The 21,731-nt window shown below is 43.4% G+C and overlaps 1 protein-coding gene and 1 long non-coding RNA gene across 2 annotated transcripts in view; one reads left to right on the top strand and one right to left on the bottom strand.

Moving 5' to 3' along the window:
• Positions 1 to 2,079: 2,079 nt before the first annotated feature.
• Positions 2,080 to 20,950, bottom strand: LOC141146976 (uncharacterized). The gene is made up of 3 exons (XR_012245002.1): positions 20,720 to 20,950; positions 2,452 to 2,592; positions 2,080 to 2,370 (listed from the first exon to the last, which is right to left on the bottom strand). It is a non-coding gene; the product is annotated as an uncharacterized lncRNA (long non-coding RNA).
• The window catches only part of PSAT1 (phosphoserine aminotransferase 1), a 36,626-nt gene continuing 34,338 nt past the window's right edge, over positions 19,444 to 21,731 (top strand). Inside the window, exon 1 of the mRNA XM_073633855.1 lies at positions 19,444 to 19,637. Within this exon, the coding sequence (XP_073489956.1) occupies positions 19,578 to 19,637 (60 nt within the window). The 5' untranslated portion in view covers positions 19,444 to 19,577. The remainder of the gene's footprint in view (positions 19,638 to 21,731) is intronic.

Here is a 21,731-nt window from a genome sequence, read left to right as displayed (position 1 = left end):
AATAAAATGTTAACTGTATTACGCTATGGAGCATTTCTTTTTATATATGTCTTTGGGATGTGAGCGGTAACACCTCTACCTAGCTGAGCTCCGGAGCGGTGACCTGTGAGACACATCATAACAGAGACCCAGTGGCTGGGGGACACAGCCACTTGTTTGCATGATCTCTGTGACAGGAGATCTGTGGATCTGGTAAGGGGCTGATTGATTTGAGGTGGAGGAACTCCCTATATCATCACGCTCCCCAGGGAGACTGTTTTCTTGCATGCCTCACACTGTTTGAAGAAAGGTTTTTTCTCCCTCTATCAGAGAAGCTTTTATCAACAAGGACTTTTTTTTGACTGTATGGATTTAACACAACCTCTTGGTCCCTGACTCCTATTCTCCATCAATTTATTTTCTTGCTGGAATGTTTTTAATTTGTGGGACCCAAGTTTTTTATTATTTATGAGCAAATATTGATTTGTTTTGTTTAAATTTCTTCTTTATCGTATTTCACCTTCTTAAGGATGTTTTAGGGGTGGTCACGTAATTAACCACGATCACGCTCACATATTAGCAGCGCAGCCTATCCTATTTAGAATTATTGTGGTGGGGGTTGTCTCACATTTAAGGTTGCAGCAGCACCTGGATCTTTCTCTTTTTCACTAGACACACTTTTAGCATGCTTATTTGATCTGAGGGATAGCGCAGTATTTTTTTAAAATTTTTTTTATTTTGATTGCCCATCCAAAGCGCCTGCAAAGTCAGGCAAAGCTATGTAGATTACTTTGTGGGTAGGGGGGCAATTGCTTTACAACAAAATCTTGCGGATGTAGAATACATTTTTTTTGAAAAACTAAACTCGTATTTCATTCGAATTACTGTTTGTGTTTCTTATCTGTCTCCTAGGTTCTCAAATGGCCTTTTAATTTTGGCCATTTTCTTAAATAGTGCAAACGTAACTTATTTGATACATGAGGTGACAATCTCTACTTCAGCTAATTATTATGTTATGCTGTGGGTCTGCTACACACACACAATGTTATTGTTATTAATGTATGTAATGCATTAATGATAAAAATATTCATCCTTTTCAACTTAATTAATTGCTTGGAGTCCCTAAAATGGCCTGCTTTTGGCACATTTTACAGCACAGTAGGGGGTATTTACTAAAGGCAAATCCACTTTGCACTGCAAGTGCACTGAGAGTGCATTTGTAGTGAAAAGTGGATTTGCCTTTAGTAAATAACCCCCATTGCCACTGTAACTACACCAACTTAACAAATAAACTGGTATTGGGCATTGAAATAAGAAGCCACACATTGTTGAGTATAAAACATTTTACTCCAAGCACATTTACATGTGCGTTATAAACAGTTTTGGAACAAACGAACATCTTGATGTATAACATGTATGTTTGACATAAATTTGCCTTTTTTGGGGCTAAACTGGCATGTTTATAAACATAACATAAACATCCCCAACTCAGGAACTTACAAAGTTTGACTTTTCTAAAGTGAAGGCCATATGAGACATTAGTATGTCAAAACTGTGTTGATCTTGCCTTCATCAGATGGGGTGATCTCACCCCTCTAAAAGCCAAATTTTGAAGATGCACACAAATTGGGACTCAAAATTTGTATTTCCCTCATAATCCCATGCCTAAAATGTGTGTCTTTTCCCTACAACTATTTTTCTAAAGCCACAAAACACACAGTGTGTCAACATGTGCTCGCTCCCATATGGGATAACAATGTACGTGTTTTGTGGGTGCAACCCCTGCCTCCAAACTAAAGTAGGTGAGAGGAAGGGGTTGCACCCCTGAAACGTTCATTGATCCCCCATGATGGAAGCTAGCACATGTTGACACACTGGGGCTTATTTCAGAAAGGACAATCCACTTTGCCCTACATGTGCACTTGCATTGCACTTGTAGGGCAAAGTGGTTTTGCCTTTTTGAAATAAGCCCCAGTGTGCCAACATGTGCTAACTCCCATCATGGGGAATCAATGGACGTGTTTTGGGGGTGCAACCCTTTCCTCTCACCTAATTTAGTTTGGAGGAAGGGGTTGCACCCACAAAACGCGTAAATTGATATCCTATGATGGGAGATAGCACATGTTGACACACTGTGCGCATCTTCAAAATTTGGCTTTGCAATTCATTTAAAACTGTAAAAACACGTACAACATAACGACAACTTTAAAATGTTTTTTTGGTTTAGATTTTGCCTAAAATATCTATGATGTTGCTCAGTCTTTTTTAGAACATCATGGATGTTTTGTTTCATCTTTTCCAAATCACGCTTGCACACCATGATCTCACTGATCAGGACTTGTGCACTTGCACTGCTGAAGTGAGTTTCTTCTTCCACAACATCCACATCACCTTAAAATAAAAAAACACACCATGTATTATAAATATGCAGGCATCCATCTATTACCGGAAGCTGTGGTCTCAGACACTGACCTGTTGTCGACACCATTTCTACCACTTCACCCAGCACTTCCTGAACATCTGTATCCACATCTTCATGGTGTGTCGTGAGTTCCCTTTCTTAATTCGGTGTGGGGTTACTGGTGTCCTCAGATGTCCCTATTCTTTTCTCCCCTATGTGAATACAAAAAAGGTATACTTAGCAGACAGATATGTTGAGCTAGAAATAGTAATATGAAACATTGCTGGGAAGTGTCTTCCAGTTGTCTGCTTTGGCAGAGTTCCAAGCTGAAGACATGATTTTTTTCCCTTTCAAAAGCGTAATACTTACCTGTTTTGTGCAAGTTTCATACATGGAGAGACCCCTAGTATCCACTGGAGCACCTGCGTGGGACACCATAACAAGGGTGTTATGGTGTCCCACACTAGTGCTCCTGCGTCAAGATGTGTAAACAGCTGCTGAGTGTCCTCTCCTGACACTGAATAAAGTTATTTCATTATAGTTTCAAACACATCTAGACAACAATGTAATAAACTTATTTTAATCAAAATAGGCATGAACAAATGTAGTTAACCTGTATCTGCCAAAAACGACATATTAGTGGTCGAAAGAACGATGTTTAATACGAACGATTCCTGTGTCCACGAACCTCAAACTTGGCATTTTAAACTGTACAACAGTAAAGAAAAGCACATGGACCAGCACGAAAGTACTAATAATAATAGGAACACACGACAAATACTTACTTTTTTTGCAGCACTTTCCTGATCTTTCTATACTGATCTCTGTAACTGGTGTAGCAATGATCAGGGACACTAACTGGTGTGGCGGTGATTAAAAATACTGTTAAATTCTGTATATTGATACCATGCTGATCCAAGTTCCTGCTTTATGTCTTTTGGGTTATGTAAATTCCAATGGCCTGGATTGTGACCAGACCGTGCTTGTTATGGGATCTTTATTTATAGCACGTAAGATGATAAACTCCAGTTTTTCACCGAACCCTCATAGTCTTGGTGACTGGATCTGTGAAATGGATAAATATGCAATATTCGAAAAACATACTTATGCTCAACGCAACACCTCTCAGAAGTTTGAAAAGATATGGAGAAAATGCAAAGATGCATCAAGTTCTAATTTTAATTTAAATCTATAATTAAGATTGAATAGATTTTTAGTGGAGGGGGAAGGCCTGTCAAAGGAAAGAAAAGAAATGAAATGAATGCTTTCTTATATATTATGTGCTCCAGAGCATCTCTGTATTTTTGAATATCTGGGAATATTCTGGTAGAATTAGATGTTGATGTATCAAATGTACTAATGCTGATACTGTTTGGAATGGTGATTTGACCTTGGTTTAAATGTTAGTGTGCTTTTTTTGTTGTTGTTTTTACTGGATGCGTTTGTTGATGTTTATTTGTTAGAAAAAAAAAAAAAATCTGAATAAAAAAAAACTGTACTGTAACTGGTGTGGTGGTATTTAGGGAAACGGTAAGTGGTGTGGCGGTGTGGTCTTTTTTTTTTTTACCATTTTTATAATTTTTTTTTTTCTACAGTTTTTGCCTGGTCACAGGTTTGCGCCGCTGTGACCCAGCAGGAGGATATCCCAGGGCAACCCTTCTAGAACTGAAAAGTCACTGCCCAGACATATTTTTATAATACAGCGAGTTTGAAGTGGTTAATCAGCTGGTGCATTTGCAGTGTTTTAATGAGGAAAGCTGCAAGGTCTGCATCTGTTTAGAAGTGAGTTATCATTTGGGAGTATCTGAACAAAAAATAATTTCTTTGTTGTAATGTTGTGTTGTAAGGCAGTCCTAAAATTTGATTTGTATCTTAGTGAAGACTTCTGGAAAAATCAGTGAGCCAATCCCACTAACAGGAAATTACATTTCTGGTGGGCGCTCTGTATACAAACTGTGTATGCAACACCTCCAGATTGTCATATTGCACTGAATTTTACAGAAAATTACAGTAATGCAAATTGAAAAGAAAAATTTGTTTTAAATAACATTACAATATGGCGTGTAGCAATTGTATATGCTAGGTTTTTTTTTATTTTTTATTTATTACTTTTTTTTACCACGAAAGTGGAGCTACCCTTTAAGTTGCAAAAGTAGCAATACAAGGGTTTACACAAACTAAAATTATCCTCTATGTTGTGTTCAGAAAGCAGTACTGCAGTTCAACCTATTAAAATGAATGGAGCTGTGCTGCAACAGTGAGACACACATTAGGATTGCCAGTGGTGGAAATACCAGGGTCACAAAGGTCACACTTGTGACCAGGTCCTGGAGTTCCACCACTGTGGGGGCTCCAAGACCCCGGACGGTGGCTCCCCAGCGGCTGCAGGGCTCTGAGTTACGAGTGTCTCTGTCTCACAGCCCAGAGCCAGCGCTGAAAGTTCCCCCCTCCCCTCCCCCAAGTACGGACAGGAGAGAGCTGATCAGCTTCTTCTCCTCTCACCCTCTTCTTCTGTGTTTCCCCCACCCACATTTCCCAGCAGTGCTATGCTTCAGAGAAGGGGAAGTGTGGGCAGGCAGTTTGAAACCCAGCAGCCAGAAGAGGAAAGGTGTCGACAGATGCTCACCATCTATCCACTGTGAGTGAAGTCTCCCCCTTCCTTCTCTTTCATGCCTCCCAGAGAGTACTAATGTAAGAGGGACTCAGATGTAAGGGGTGCTCTGTGGACTCTGATGAAAGGGGCGTTTTGGTGAGCAGAGTCCCCCTTACATCAGAGTTCCCCTTTATACCAGAGTCCACAGCATCCCCCCTTACATTGGATTGAGGAAAATTAATAAGTTATTGTTTACCTTTTTATGGGGGTCGAAAATGGAAAGAGTTAAGAGAGAATATGTGTGTAGACGTGAATGTAATGGTGGGTTGAGCTTTCCGAATGTGAGAGTGTTTTTGTTAATGCATTATTGGTTCTGTGTGTTGAAAGTTTTGAGGAATGGTGGAGTGTGTGCTATGATGATAGCTTTTTCAGGTGGGTGGTTGTTTAGGAGATGGGGGTGGTTGGGAAGGGATTCAAGGATACCAGTGGCTTATGTGGTGGCACGCGACTACTGGGTATTGGAAACGTTTAGGGTAGAGTTTAAGTTGGCAGATTTAGGAGAAGGGGAGCGGGATAAAGTGAAGGTGAGAAAGTGGTTGATAGAGAAGGAGTATGTGTGTAACCTTAGGGGAGTTAATGCGTCAGTGGCTGGGGAAGTATGGAAGAAAATGAGTATATATGGGGTGACAAATGTGCAGAGACAGATAGTATGGATGAGTTTGCATGACTGTCTAGCTACAAGGCTATTTATGAAAAGGAGGGATTCGCGTGTGTCTGATATTTGTCCGAGAATTAATTGTGGGGGTGTAGAAGACAGTGAGCATGTGTTCTGGGGGTGTGGTGCAGCGAAAGATGTGATCAATAAGAGTCAAGATCTGGTGAAAGAAATAACAGGAGTGAAGGTGAGTGAGTGGAAAATGATGATGTATGGCTTGGGGAAACTGGAAAAAGATAAACAGAGAGTATTGTGGTTAGTGATATGTGCATTAAAGGAAGTGTTGTAGGATGCACGCAACTTGTATGTATATAAAAATGTTTCGTTAGACAGTAAACAATGTATAGGATTATGGCTAAGCAAGCTATACTTTTTTTTCGTGTTGGATAAAAAGAAGGGTGTGGATGCCGAAGGCATCTGGAAATTTAAAAAATGAAGAATGTTGATTAAAAATTAAGTCTCTTCCACGATGATCCAAGACCTTGTTGGAGACAGTGAATGAGCGTCAAGCTGAATAGTCTCTCGAGAGTTTTCTGACGTGGAATAAAGAAAAAAAAAAAAAAAAAAGAGTACATTTGGGTGTCCTTATCGAGTTTGTAATACATGTATTTTCTTTATGTATTTTGTTTATGTCTTTGCAAAACAGATGTGTTTTCAAGCAAGTTTTTACTTTGGTTTATTGTATTTTTTAGGTGGGTGATATTTTCCCTTGAAATATATTTAATGTCAATGTGTGTCGTGTGTAGGTTATTCACTTTGATTTAATTGTCTGTGCTGCATTATTTTGCAAAAACGTTCTCAAGATGTTGACTGTTTAAATCCTTAATAGCTATCCATTTGTGGGTGCACTCCTTTTAACTCCTGTTAACCATATTCTAGTGTCTCAAATTATCATACATGTGTTTTTTGCTTTCCTTGCTCTTTTCCAAGTCCTGTTTTGTTGACCAATAAAATTTGTAGCAAATGTTTATTTCCTGACAGACTCCATGGCAGCCAACGTGTGGGTTTAGTCCCGCCTCTACTACCCTATAGGACACTACTCCCATAAATCTTTGCTCCTCACCAGCAGCCGTGTTCTTTTTTTGTCCTCCTCCAAGGACCTAGTAAAATGGTCTTTCTACCCGAAGATTATTTTCTCCCTGCGATCAGATCTGGCGAGCGATTCCTAGGTTGGGATCGCAGTATTCCAATAAGCCCTAGCTACTAGCAGGGTATGGAAGGGGCATATGGAAGAGGCTCTGGAGACGGTGTAGTCCTAGCCACTGGCAGGCGAACCCCAACTGGTCATACAGCCTAGCTACTAGCAGGTGACCCTTGTTGCCCAGGAATAAGTCCGGTTTGTGCGGTGTTACCTGACCCAGGTCTCGATCGCAGCAGGAGTGGTGAGTCCGTTCCGTTTTCTCTGTTATGGCAGCAGTTTGTGTATCCCTTCCCTGTGTTTGTCTCTGCTTGTGCCTGTGTCCTTCCCCGCACTGTCGGGTACAGTGCAGCTGGCAGACATGGCGGCTGGTTCCCTCTGCGTTCCAGCCGCCGTTCACTTCCTGGTTTCGTTTTCGCGGCCGTTCTGCGCATGCGCGGGTACGGCGCGAGAACGAGGCTTGGTTCGCGCACGCGCATAGCGGTAACTGCGCGTGCGCACTAGCGGCACGGCGGTGACGTCACAGGGGCGCCAGATTTAAATTTGGGAAAATGGTCTGCAGGCTTGGGAATGCTTTCAGACTGTCGGCAGTGTATCCCCTTGCTCTGAGTCTGCTATATCAGGTGAGGAGGCTTCTGAGGACAGGTTTTGTGGCCTGCCCTTACTGCTTTTTAATTCCTATCTGGTTGCCTTGTTGTTTCAGCCCCGATGGATCCCTCTGGGAACCCTAGCGCTTCACCGCCTGCCCCTGGCCAGCCCTCTCGCAACAGGTACTTGGTAGGGGGGGTTCCTGCCTGGGTGTTGCGGGGGGGGGGGTTATGGAACATCAGTTATCTGTTGTCTCCATTAACACAGATGGACTTGTGTTTTTTCTTTTTCAGCCCTTCTAGGTCTACTCAACAACGTAGCTCGCACAGAAGTGGTTCCTCTAGATCACAGCACCGGCATTCCTCTTCCAGATCTGGACATCACGGTTCCTCCTCGAAGTCGAGACACCGTAGCCGGGAACCATCTCGCCCTTCCAAATCTCACTCCAGTCATGCAACCGAAGGAGCCTGCTGGGGGTGTAGGGCAAAGGTTCCTTTAGGCAAATCCCTCTGTGATACCTGCTATATAAAAGCAACAGGTGAAAGAGGTGGATCAGATCAGCAACTCAAGTCTCTGGTGGAGAAGATCGTGAAAGAGAATCTAAGAGAATTGGGGTCTAGCCAATCCCATGTTTCTCCTACAGAGCCTCCAGACCCACCAATCAGAGATACCCAGGCTCAGGACATTTGTGAGTCCTCTTTACCCAGTCACCTGTCTGCTGTCTCCTCAGATAGTGATTCAGAAGGAGAAGACCCTTATACTGGATTTAGTTTTGACTTACTCCCTCCTCTGATTAAAGCCATAAAGGAAACTTTAAGCTGGGAAGAGCCAGTGACGGCCCCTGCAAAACAGAGGAAGTTCTTCAAGCAGCTGAAGAAGGAACGTGTCAGCTTCCCCTTTTTCACTGAATTAGGTGAAGTTATCACGGATGAGTGGGGAAAGGTAGAGAAGAAGAACTCCCTTCTCTCTAAAATTCAGAGGCTTTATCCCTTCAAGGAAGAAGATGTTAAGCAACTGGAGTCTGCTCCGCTAGTGGATGCAGCGGTGATGAGATTGGTCAGGCATGTGACCCTCCCTCTGGAAGACACGGTCTCGTTCAGAGACGCCTTGGACAGACGGATAGACTCGGATTTGAAGAGGGTCTATCTCACAGCGGGCATGGCATGTAAACCAGCCTTGGCTCTGGTCGCCATGTCCAGGGCCATGGAGACGTGGTCAGATAGCGTGGACGAGACACTTAGAGGTGTCTCGGAGGAAGTGGCCAAGAATTCGCCCATCCAGGAATTAAGGTTAGCCTCATCCTTTCTGGGGGAGGCTTCAATCGACATTATCCGCTTGGTGGCTAGAGTTATGTTGTCTGCTGTTACTGCCAAGCGTGCCCTTTGGCTTCGCCCCTGGCTGGCAGACCCAGCATCAAAGCAGGTTTGGTGCCGTATCCCCTACGATGGGTCCTCTCTTTTCGGTAATAAATTAGACAGCGCCATAACCCGTGCCACCGGGGGTAAGTCGGGGTTCCTCCCCCAGGACAGGCGATTACAAGGCCAGAGAAGATCGTTTCCAAGGAAACAGAACCAGGATCGTGCCAGGGAAGCACGTGGATACAGGCCAGGCCGTGAGTTCTCCAGATCCTGGAAGGCCAGACAATCTTCTTTTAAGAAGACGGCTAAGACCAGTATGTCGGGTGAGAAGGAACCGACCAAGTCTTTTTGAGATGGGGCCCGCCCAGGCAGGCCAAGTGGGGGCTCGCCTCCTCCGCTTTCGGCATGTTTGGGCGGCCTCGATCCAGGACTTTTGGACCGTAAGGACGATTTCCTCAGGTCACACCTGGGTTTTCAGCAGTGCTCCCAGGCTCAGATGTGTCCCCACATCTCTTCCAGCCGCAGAAGAAAAAAGAGAAATCCTTCTAGCTTACGTGAGATCTTTGTTAGATCAAGGCGCGGCTATTCCTGTCCCAGACGACCAACGTGGCTTGGGGATGTATTCTCCTCTTTTCATGGTCCAGAAAAAGAGTGGAGCATGGCGACCTGTTATAGATTTGACGCACCTGAACCTCTTCATCAAAAAGGAAAGGTTCAAAATGGAAACCCTGTCCACAATTCGACAGTCAGTTCAACCAGGAGACTGGCTCATTTCAATAGATCTCAAGGACGCCTATTTCCACGTTCCAGTAGCAGCAGACTTTCAACGCTTTCTCCGTTTTTCCATAGGCCAACTACACTTACAGTTCACATGCCTTCCCTTCGGTCTGTCCACCTCTCCACGAGTCTTCTCGAAGGTCCTGTTGGCCGTTGTGGCTCTACTGAGAACCAGAGGGATCCGTCTTCACCACTATCTGGACGATCTCCTCCTACTGGCGCAAGACAGAGATTGCCTCCTGAAACACAGAGATACGGTCATCTCAACTCTCCAAGAATTCGGTTGGCTCCTGAACTGGGAGAAGAGCCAACTAGAGCCTTCTCAGTCTCTTGTGTTCCTCGGGGCCCTCTTCGATACAGCGAAAGGCACAATTTCCTTACCCGAGGAGAAGATCACAATAGTTCGGGACAGGATTCGCCTGGCTCTCTCCTCTTCTCATCTCCGGGCCCTCCAGTGTCTGAGAATCATAGGCACCATGGTATCCACAATACCAATGGTGAAATGGGCTCAGTGGAGGATGCGTCCTTTCCAGAAGGGGTTTCTTCTTCAATGGTCGGGCGACAAGAATCAGCGCGTTTACATCTCTCAGACCATGAGGGGTTCCCTCCTCTGGTGGCTTCAGAAAGAGAATCTACGCAGGTGTCACTCCATCCTTCCCATCACTTGGATCACTGTGACATCAGACGCCAGCGAGAGAGGCTGGGGTGCTCATTGCCTAGCGGAAGTGGCTCAAGGTTCCTGGGAGTTCCCAGCGCGGAGATTGGTGTCAAATATCCTGGAGTTGCGTGCGGCCTTCCAGGCACTGCTGGCATTTCGTCATCTGATAGCGGGGACTTCCGTGTTACTCAGACTAGACAATACGACGGCAGTAGCCTATGTAAGGAAACAAGGGGGTACCAAGAGCCTGTCTCTGCTTCAAGAAGTGGAACCAATAATGGTCTGGGCCCAGAAGAATCTGGTCAACCTAACGGCAACCTATGTTCCAGGGATTCTCAATGTCCAAGCGGATTTTCTCTCACGAGTCCACCTGGACAACAACGAGTGGTCTCTCCACGAGGATGTGTTCAGATGGATTCTAACACTAGGGATCTCGCCAGAGGTCGATCTCTTCGCCTCCCCGTACAACAAAAAACTAACGAGGTACTATGCAAGGTTTCGAGATCCACAGGCCTACGGGATAGACGCACTGACAGAACGTTGGTGGTTCCACAGAGCCTATGCCTTCCCTCCGACACCTATCATCTTCCAGTTCCTGCGGAGGCTCAGGTGGGAGGAGGTGGAGATAATAGCCATCATTCCTTACTGGCCCAACAGGCCTTGGTTTCCTCTCCTATCACTCCTCAGCTTCCGGGAACCAGTTCCTCTTCCAGCCAGAACGGATCTACTCTTCCAAGGCACGATTCTCCATCCATGCCCAGCTCACCTACAGTTGAGGGCTTGGTTCTTGAGAGGGGTAGGTTGGAAGCACTAGGTTGCCCTAAGGAGGTTATTCCTACACTTCTGAATGCAAGAAGACAAAGCACTAACAAGGTGTATGAGCGTATTTGGTCAAGGTTCTCGATCCATATGTCAACCAGGGCCAAGTCATGTGGCGCACCTGCAGTCCAGGACATTTTGAGCTTCCTCCAATCAGGCTTGGATTTGCCCTTATCTGTCAGCTCGTTGCGAGTACAGGTTTCAGCGATCTCAGCCTTTACTGGGGTGTCCTGGGCCAGACATGCCCTTATTCAACAATTCTTCAAAGGAGCAATTAGAATGAGACCTCAGAGGAAACCCAGGTTCCCTAAATGGGATCTACCTCTAGTTCTTGAGTTCTTTTCTCAACTCGTTAAACCACTGTCTGTTAGAGATCTTACTATCAAGACTGCCTTTTTAATTGCCATCACCTCAGCCAAGAGGGTGTCCGAGATCCAGGCATTAGGGTCAAAAGAACCTTTCTTAACCTTCTTTCCAGACAGAGTGACTCTAATTCCAATGCTAGGGTCAAACCCTAAGGTCACCTCTATCTTTCACGAGAATCAAGAGATCTCACTTCCTACCTTTAGAACTGCCGGAAGTCTGGAAATACACCCACTCGATGTTGGTGTCTCCTTGAAGCAATATCTAGAAGTAACGGCTCCCTTCCGTCAATCCGATTATCTTTTTGTGTCGTTCTACGGGAAGAACAAGGGGCTCCGAGCCTCAGTCAGATCCATTGCTGCATGGATTGTACAGGCGATCCAATGGGCATATAGAGAGAAGGGCTTGGCTCCTCCAGAAGCGGTGACAGCGCACTCGACTAGAAGTCTTTCGACCTCGTGGGCAGCTTCTCGTCACGTCTCGCCTGAAGTGATTTGCAGGGCGGCTTCTTGGTCATCGATCCATACCTTCATGTCCCACTATTGTGTTGAGCCAGCTGCTCTATCCTCAGTTGATTTTGGTGTTAAAGTACTGTCGGTGGACGGTATTAAATAAATCTTTGTTTTCTTCAGCATTTTGCCCACCCGGGTGTGTACGGCGAGTTATTTCCCACACGTTGGCTGCCATGGAGTCTGTCAGGAAAACGGAAAATTCCTATCAAAATACTTACCGTAATTTTCCTTTCCTGATGGACTCCATGGCAGCAGGAGTTCCCTCCCAAATGACTGGAGTAGGCTAGTTATCGAACACGGCTGCTGGTGAGGAGCAAAGATTTATGGGAGTAGTGTCCTATAGGGTAGTAGAGGCGGGACTAAACCCACACGTTGGCTGCCATGGAGTCCATCAGGAAAGGAAAATTACGGTAAGTATTTTGATAGGAATTTTCCGTTTTTTTGTGTTTTTTGTTACTTTTCATGCAACACATTTCCCAGCTGCAGCTTAACTAGGCTGATTGGCATGGCAAATCCCAAAAACGTGTGCTTTGTCTAAGTTACTTTCCTGGTGCCTTCATGGTAGCACATGCATGGATTGTGTGTATGCTGCCATGGATAGGCACCAGGAAAGAAATTACCGAGAGGTAAGTCTTCAATTTTCCATTTTAGTGCAGTGGTTCTCAGTTCTCAAGTACCCCTGACAGGGCATGTTTAGGGAATGTTATCTTAGCTAAACTAGCTGTCCAAAATACCAAGCCATTGACTGATTTAAAGCACCTGTGCAAGATGAAGGAAAACCTGCAAACATGGCCTGTTGTGGATACTTGAGGACAGGGTTGAGATTTAGAGCACTGAGCTAAAATCGAGCTCCAGACAATCCTATTCTAATTTTGGGCATTTGAGGGAAGCCAAGTGAGTGTTAGAACCCCTGCTTGTCTTTTTTAGGTTGGGCTTTGTGTCCCTTTTCTTAAAATTGTCTTCACTTTCTGTCACATAGCCAAACAGGAAGTAAGGGTAAAACCCTACCAATGTCTTTCCTTGGGGACACACAGGTCAATCTAACTAGTGTCCCCATTAGGCAAATTGCACTCTAGCACTTTGTTGTGTACACACCAAATTCTTAGGTATTTTGGAGTTTATTAAAGGCAAATCCACTCTGCAATACAAGTGTAGTCACTGAAAATCTGAGGGGAAGCACTCGTGATTTTATCATCCAATCATGTAGAAGCAAAGATGCTGTTTGTTATTTTCCTTGCATGGCCCCCTCAGATCTCCACCAACTGCACTTGTAGTGCAAAGTGGATTTACCTTTAGTAAATCAACCCCAAAGACTTTCCCTGTTTTTTGTTATCTTGGGTTTACATGCCACAGATTGTACATGAAGACCCCTTTCACACTGAGGCGTTTTGCAGGCGCTAAAAATAGTGCTTGCAAAGCGCCCTGAAACAGCCGCTGCTGTGTCTTCAGTGTGAAAGCCCTCTGGGCTTTCATATTGGAGTGAATGGAGCCGCTCTTTCAGGGCACTTTGCAGGCGCTATTTTTAGCACCTGCAAAATGCCTCCGTGTGAAAAAATTATAGCAATGATATCTATTGTACTCTGCTAAAAATATATATAATGTTTGAGGGTTCTAATTAATTTTTAAGCCAAAAAATACAGATTTTAACTTGTAAATAGAAATAGGCTTGGTCCTTAAGGCCCGGTTCACACTTGTGCGATACCAGACATCGCATGTAATCCGCAGTAATTCACAGATAGTATGGCTGATATCTCACCGCATTTGGTGCAAACACACACAGGACTCTTTTTTTCTGTTCGGAACAGAATCAGATCGCATGGGTGTTCACACATATGCAATCTGATTCATGTCCGAACTGTCAGTTTACACTGCCATATGCGAATCGCTGGGGAGTGTCAATACATTGTTAACAACATCCCCAGTTCAGCTTGCATATCGCACTGCGAACTGACAGTTCGGACAAGAATTCGGATCGCATATGTGTGAACACCCATGCGATCTGATTCTGGTCCGAACAGAAAAAAGGGTCCTGTGCGTGTTTGCACCGAATGCGGTGCGATATCAGCCATACTATCTGTATGGCTGATATTGCACCGCACAGACATTGCATGTAATGTGCTGCAAATTACAAGTTAAAATCTGTATTTTTTTGCGTAAAAATTAATTAGAACCCTCAAACATTATATATATATATATATATTTTTAGCAGAGTACAATGGATATCATGTAATGTGAACGGCAGTGTGCTGCAAATTACATGCGATTTCTGGCATCGCACAAGTTTGAACCGGGCCTTAATGTATGCTGTGTGAGTGTGTTTTTTTTTTTATATAGATTTATTATAATATATATATAGACACACACATGATCACACAGATAATATGCTGGAAATACTCCCCTCTTTGTGAGCAATATATTTTTCACGTTTGTTGAAAAAAATGGGTTACAACATTACTACCTTTGGTTTCTTTAAGAACTAAAGTTCTGAGGGCCAATTCATACCAGATGCAGTTCCGAGCGCTTTTTTCTGCACCGGAACTGACTAGAAACTGACTGCATGGTGTGAACTAGAGCCACTGGAATACATGGAAAACACTGCATGCATTTTTAGTGCTAGTTCACACCAGATGCAGTTCTGTGCCTTTTTTTTCTGCACTAAAAATGCATGCACAGTGTTTTCCATCTATTCCAATGGCTCTAGTTTACACCATGCAGTCAGTTTCTGGTGCAGAAACTGACCGGAACTGACTGTATTGGTGCAAAAAAAAAAAAAAAAACGGAACTGCATCTGGTGTAAACTGGCCCTGAGGCTGAATCACACCTATGCAGTTTTAGTGCTTATTGCATTTTGCAGATTTGCAGTACAGTCCATTTAACATTGTTTCCTATGGAACATGTTCTGTAGTGCAAATCTGCAAAATGCAAAAAGCACTAAAAATGCCATAGATGTGAATCCAGCCTCAGGGCAGAAAAAAATGTGCTGACACATTCTGAATAGGAGTTACTAATCAGCTACACCACAAGACACAAGCTGCTTTCTCTTTTTGGGTATTAACCCTTTACACATTGCACAGTGTATGGGGAAAGAATTGCTCAGATAGATGAGAAGATTTATATGTCATCCAATCACATTGCACAGTGTATGGGGAAATGAATTGTCCAGAATGCATAATATACAGACATGTATTAAGAAGATGTTTTCATGGAAGTTTCAGGTCCACCAATGATTATAGATTATCACCATAAAATGCACACAATTACATTTTGACAATTATGACATTTCACATCCAAGTCCAGGGAACATCCGCACAGTTGTTGATAGGAGGAAGATCTCTAGAATGATTATTGAGTTGTTTCAAAAAGAAATTAATGAATGGAATAAAACTGGAAGAAATATTCTCCATGTGATAAGGAAAAGCTCATTAACATGATCAGCATTACAATGAGCAAGTGCCTGATGTCTGTTCTGTATTTAAGAATGTGTCTGCGCCCATGCGCGCAACGATTCCGCGCATCCGGCACAAGTCACCAGCTGGTTTCTATTCCTTTAAGTATGCGCCATGTCGCAATAACTATTCCTACTCACGCAAATGCGCCAACATGTTCGTAAATCAGCCCCAATGTGTAAGGTAAAGTCTACAGGCCTGGAAAAAAGTTTATAAATGGATAGAAAATTGACTATTCAGAGAGTAGTCGTTAAGGATTCATACTCTGAATGGTCTAGGGTTGTTAGTGGTGTACCCCAAGGTTCAATGTTGGGACCCTTACTTTTTAGATAAGCTTAATAATAGCATGTAATGCCAAGTTGCTGTTTCCAAAGCAAGCAAAATTATTTCTTGTATTAAGAGAGGTATGGACTCCAGAGAGAGAGATATCATTTTGCCCCTGTACAAATCATTAGCAAGACCTCATTATATGCAGTTCAGTTTTGGGCACCAGTTCTCAAAAAGGATATCGGGGAACTGGAGAAAGTACAGAGAAGAGCAACCAAACTGATAAGAGGCATGGAGGAGCTCAGCTTTGAGGAAAGGTTAGAGGATCTGAATTTATTCTCTTTTGAGAAGAGTAGATTAAGGGGGATATAATCAACATGTATAAATACATAAGGGGTCCTATAGTGAACTTGGTGTTGGGTTATTTACTTTAAGGTCATAACAGAGGACACGGGGGCACTCTTTACATCTAGAGGAAAAGAGATTTAATCTCCAAATACGGAAAGGTTTCTTCACAGTAAGAGCTGTGAAAACGTTGAATAGACTCCCTCCAGAGGTGGTTCTGGCCAGCTCAGTAGATTGCTTTAACCACTTGGCTACTGGACACTTTTACCCCCTTCCTGTCCATGCCAATTTGAATGACAATTGCAAGGTCATGCTACACTGTACTCATATGACATTTTTATCACTTTTTTCACACATATAGAGCTTTCTTTTGGTGGCATTCGATCACCACTGGGTTTTTTATTTTTTGCTAAATAAACGAAAAAAGATCAGAAATTTTGAAAGATAAAACTTTTTTTTTTCATAGTCTGTTATAAAATTTTGCAAACAGGTAATTTTTCTCCTTCACTGATGTGCACTTATGAGGCGGCACTGGTGGGCACTGATTGACAGCACTGGTGGGACTGAACTGATAATCAGTTGAATGTCCCTTTCACACAAGCTTATCAGCTTTCCTGCCATCTCCTTCACTGATGGGCAATGATGAGGAGGCTGCACTGATAACCGGCACTGATAGGCAGCACTGATAGGTGACACTGGTGGACGCTGATTGGCAGCACTGTTGGGATTGCACTAATAATCAGAGCCGATGTCCCTTTCACACAAGCCGATTATCGTCTCTCCTCTTCTTAAGCTGTCAGCGTGAGGAAAGGAATGCCGATAACTGCTTTGTGTTCACATCCATGACCAGCTGTGATTGAACACAGCTGATCATGTGGTAAAGAGCCAATCAGCGGGATGCTAATATTTAAAGGTGAAGTTGATCCAGGGAATTTCCAATTACCTCTCAATCAGCGGGATTGGCTCTTTACCCCAATCTCTGTGATCAGCTCTGTCCGGAGGATGCAGTGATCACAGAACGCGCTGCGGCAGGCACGATCACGGGAGGACATCATACGACGGCCTCTCAGAACTGGCTGACTGCGCTGTAGCCGTCATCCGGCTATAGCGTGGTCGGTAAGTGGATAAAAAAGGCCTGGATCCTTTCCTATATCTACATAATATAACTGGATACTAATATTTAAAGGTAAAGTTGATCCAGGGAATTTCCAATTACCTCTTGGGGGATCAGGAAGGATTTTTTTCCCCTGCTGGAGCAAATTAGATCATACTTTATTGGGTTTTTTGCCTTCCTTTGGATCAACTGTGGGTATAGAATTGAGTATATAGGATTGTATACATTGTTTTCCCTATTGTTTGAACTGGATGGACTTGTGTCTTTTGGTGCCAGAGACTTTTTTACAGGCAGTTTTTGGCTCCCATAGACTTCAATAGAATTGCATGTTTTTAGTGCATTTTCATGCATGACAACAGACACTTCCTCCTAGCAACATCCACACTTCCCAAAAAATGCATTAAGGAGAGGTTCACACCACAAAAATGCACTCCAGATCGATTCCGGATGCATTTCTGCATTTGTGCTTTTGGCACGTTCCAGTGTGTTTTTGATGCGTTTCCAGATGCATTCCAGATGCTTTTTTCTTCTTTATTCCAGGGCCAGTTCACACCACATGCAGTTCAGTGCGTTTTTTTTCTGCATCAAAAACGCATGGATAGTAGGTCATATAGTTTTCAATGGCATAGTTCAAACCAGTGCGGTCAGTTTCAGTGCGTTTCAGTTCCAGAAAAAAAAAAACATGCTGCATTTTTCCTTCACTGGACCAGGGTAAAACTAATCAAAAACGCACCAAAAATAAACCAGAACACACATGTCCTTATTTACCCACTTAAGGACTGGAAGGATTTACCCCTTCCTGACCAGGCCATTTTTTTGCGATATGGCACTGCGTTAGTTTAGCTGACAATTGCGCGGTCGTGCGATGTTGTACCCAAATAAAATCTATGTCCTTTTTTTCCCACAAATGGAGCTTTATTTTGGTGGTATTTGATCACCTTTGCAGTTTTTTAATTTTTTTAGCTATAGACAAAAAAAAAAAATACCGTCAATTTTCTGCTATAAAACATATCCAATAAAAAAAAAAAAAAAAAAAAAATCAAATTTCTTCATCAATTTAGGCAAATAAGTATTCTGCTATATATTGTTGGTAAAAAAAAAAACAATACGTGTATACTAATTGGTTTGCGCAAAAGTTATAGTGTCTACAAAATAGGGGATAAATGTATGGCATTTTTATTTTATTTAATAGTAATGGCGGTGATCTGCGATTTTTAGCGGGACTGCGACATTGCGGCAGACAGATCGGACACCTAACATTTTTTACTTTTTTGGGAACCAGTGACATTATTACAGTGATCAGTGCTAAAAATATGTACTGACATTGTACTAATGACACTGGCAGGGAAGGAGATAACATCAGGGGCAATGAAGGGGTTAACTGTGTTCCCTGGGTGTGTTTACTAGCTGTATAAGGGATGGGCTGCCTGGGACAACACCCAGATCCATAGCAGAAATACAAGATCTCAGTGTAATCCCCTGACAGAATGGAGATCTGAGTTGTTTACTTCAGCAGATCCCCGTTCTGTCTCTGCACGGGAACAGGCGGCCAAACCCGCTGATTGGCTCCCCCACCGGCCAATCGGCATGGTGCGCGCCCACAGAACCTTGTGCACGAACCGATGTATACCTACGGCGATTCGCGCAGCCGAGCCACCTTGCCATACTGCGGCGGCTGGTCGCAAGAGGTTAAAGTGAAGAAAAAAAAGCACTGGAACACATCAAAAACGTGCATGCAGAAAAGAATCTAGGACACATCCATACTGCGTTTCTATGGTGTGAACGGGCCCTTGCTGTATCGGGGTCTGGTGCGTTTTTGATTTGTTCCGGTGCATTTTTGATGTGTTTTACTGTGTTCCAGTGCAGAAAAAAATGCAGCATGTTCTACTTTTTTTTTTTGTGGAACCGGGATGCACTAGTGTGAACTATGCCATTGAAAACCATATAACCTATTATCCATGCGTTTTTGATGCAGAAAAAAAAACGCACTGCGCTGCATGAGGTGTGAACTGGCCCCAAAACCACCTGCTACAACGCACCAACCGTCCGCACATCCATAGGTTTGAATGTGAAGACTTTGCACCTGGAATGTAATGGCAATGGGCAGGAAATGGTGCTGCAGTGTACAATGGGTCGGATCCCCCCCCAGAAGAGACATTGCTGATTTCCGCCATCCATCTCCGTGTTTTCAGGTAACACATCAGCCCGCCCCCTCCACATGGAGCTGTGTTGTTGGATGGTGCAATCTCTTTCCAGCCTTGCATCGCTGCCGGGCGATCACGCGCCGAGCTCGTGGACACTCAGCCAATCCGAAGGCGCGCTGTCAGCGTTTAGCCAACCAAAGCGCGGCGCTGGAAATCACCATGTGAAAGCCTCCAATGAGAAGAAGCCCATCTGGTGGCTATTTAGGCAGGGATGCAAGCGCTTGGAAATTACAGCAGAAGCATTTTTTTTTTGGGAAGGGTGAAGATTTGTGATCCGATCCTCCAACGTTTGCTGTAAATATGGATATCGTCCCACAAGTGCTCAATTTTGGAGCTGGACCTGCCAAGCTGCCACCTTCGGTGAGTTCACATATCTGTATTTTTCACATTGCTTTCATACTGTAGTGCTTAGGATCAATTAATGTTAAATACAGCCAATCAGAGCCACCTCTCATAAGTGACACAACAGTGAGAAGGTGCAAGCTGTCTTTTGATTGGCTGCTGTTTGTTAATGCATTTAGCTACCTGTCCCTGTGTCACATATTGGGGGGGGTTACTAAATCTGGTGCAGCTGTGCATGGTAGCCAATTGGCTTCTAACTTCATCTTCTTCAGTTAAGCTTTGGCAATAAAACCTGGAAGCTGATTGGTTTCCTATGCACAGCTGACCCAAATGTTGCAGTTTTAGTAAATAACCCCCATAGTTCCAGCAAGGGTCCCAGCTGTTTTTTGATTGGTTGCTATGTGTTCCTACCTGTCACTGCATTGCACGGGTCCAGCAAGGTTTTGTTCATTGATGCTGCAGCTTGATTTCATAGTAAATGCTTCTGAATGTGTGAGCCGGTATGAATTAAGAGCTGGGAGGGGGTCCTGTGCTGTGTATGTCCTGCATGTAGACATGTTGGTAGGTTAATTGGATCCTGTCCAAATTGACCATAGTATGTATGCATGTGAGTTAGGGACCTTAGACTGTAAGTTCCTTGAGGGTAGTGTGTGTGTGTGTGTGTGTATATATGTATATGTATATGTGTATATATATATATATATATATATATATATATATATATATATATATATATATATTTTTTTTTTTTTTTTGCTGCGTAAATTGATGCACTATATAAGTCAATAATAAAGTAGACCAGATGTGGTTATTTTATTGCTCTTCGTACATCAAATTCCTGGCTATGGCATCTGCAGCGTGCTGTGAAAAATGTGTACGTTGCTTTGTTTTATCTGTCTTTTTTAAGCCCAGATCTCCTTTCCAAGAGACGCCAGTTCTTAACAGAAAGAAGCATATGGGGTACCTGAGCACAGAAATGGTGCTGGCTTTGCTTTTCTCATGATCCAGCTCTATGAACATCTCCCATTCATTTCTGAGAATCTACAGTGTGTATTTTAGGTAGTCTGCTGTGGTGATTCCTTTCTCTGCATTCCACTTACTATTCTGATGGTGTCCCTGTGCTCCTTTGGTCCTGCAGCAGCAAGCCGCAGTTTGTCAGTACAACGGTTCATTGGATGAGAAAATGAGCGCTCGGAGCAGGTCTGCTTGAACGATTTTCAGGAATGCATCTTTTGATTGCGATGGACCGCACAACAGTGCTTTTGTTCTGTTGCTGCAGATAGGGGACTCAATACAGGGAGAAGTTGAATCGCCTGTCAGTTTCTGACCAATCATAGGAGGAGCACACGTAGGGGGTGTGGTCATGTTGGCAGGGTATTAGCCCATGTAACAATGCATTTGCACTGTCAGCTTTTATTCCAAAGACTTTATCGTTCGCTGAATTTAGACCCCATACACACTATTAGATTTTCTGCAGATTGTTGTCTTCAGATTTACCAAAACCATGTAGTGCGAGGACCTGCCTGATTGCATACAAATTGAAACTCTTAAGGTTTGACCTCATATTATATGATTTAGGTCAGTGGTTCTCAACCTCAGTCCTCAGGGCCATGTTTTGGGAAATTCCCTTAGATAAAATAGCTCTTATCAATACCATGTCATTGATATTGATTTCAGCTGTAGAGGAAAACCTGAAAACATGGACTGTTGAGGATACTTGAGGACCGAGGTTGAGAACCACTGGTTTAGGTAAATCTGAAGACAATCTGCAGAAAATCTAATCGTATGTGTATGGGGTCTTTGTCTGAATTCATAATCTCATTTCACAAAGCAAAGCATATTCCAATTACAAGTGAAAAGAATGCACCATTGTATTAACAGTGACAAATATCAACTTCCTATAGCTTCATTATTCCAATGCCTAAACCATATACATGAATTTAATATGTATTTATAAACAAAATAATGGAAAAAAAATAGTCTGTACCAGACCGTCTCCGTTTTATCACTAATACTGAGATGGTTCGGTGCAGTGTTGTCAACCACACCATTGCCTCCCCGTGGCTTGACCCTTAACCTAGTTATGTCAACCACCTTCCGGCCCTTTAAGAA

The sequence above is a fragment of the Aquarana catesbeiana genome, linkage group LG01 (assembly GCF_042186555.1).
Source record: "Aquarana catesbeiana isolate 2022-GZ linkage group LG01, ASM4218655v1, whole genome shotgun sequence".
NCBI lineage: Eukaryota > Metazoa > Chordata > Amphibia > Anura > Ranidae > Aquarana > Aquarana catesbeiana.
The sequence above is the reverse complement of the archived record's forward strand: the minus strand, read 5'-3'. Positions and strand labels throughout refer to the sequence as shown.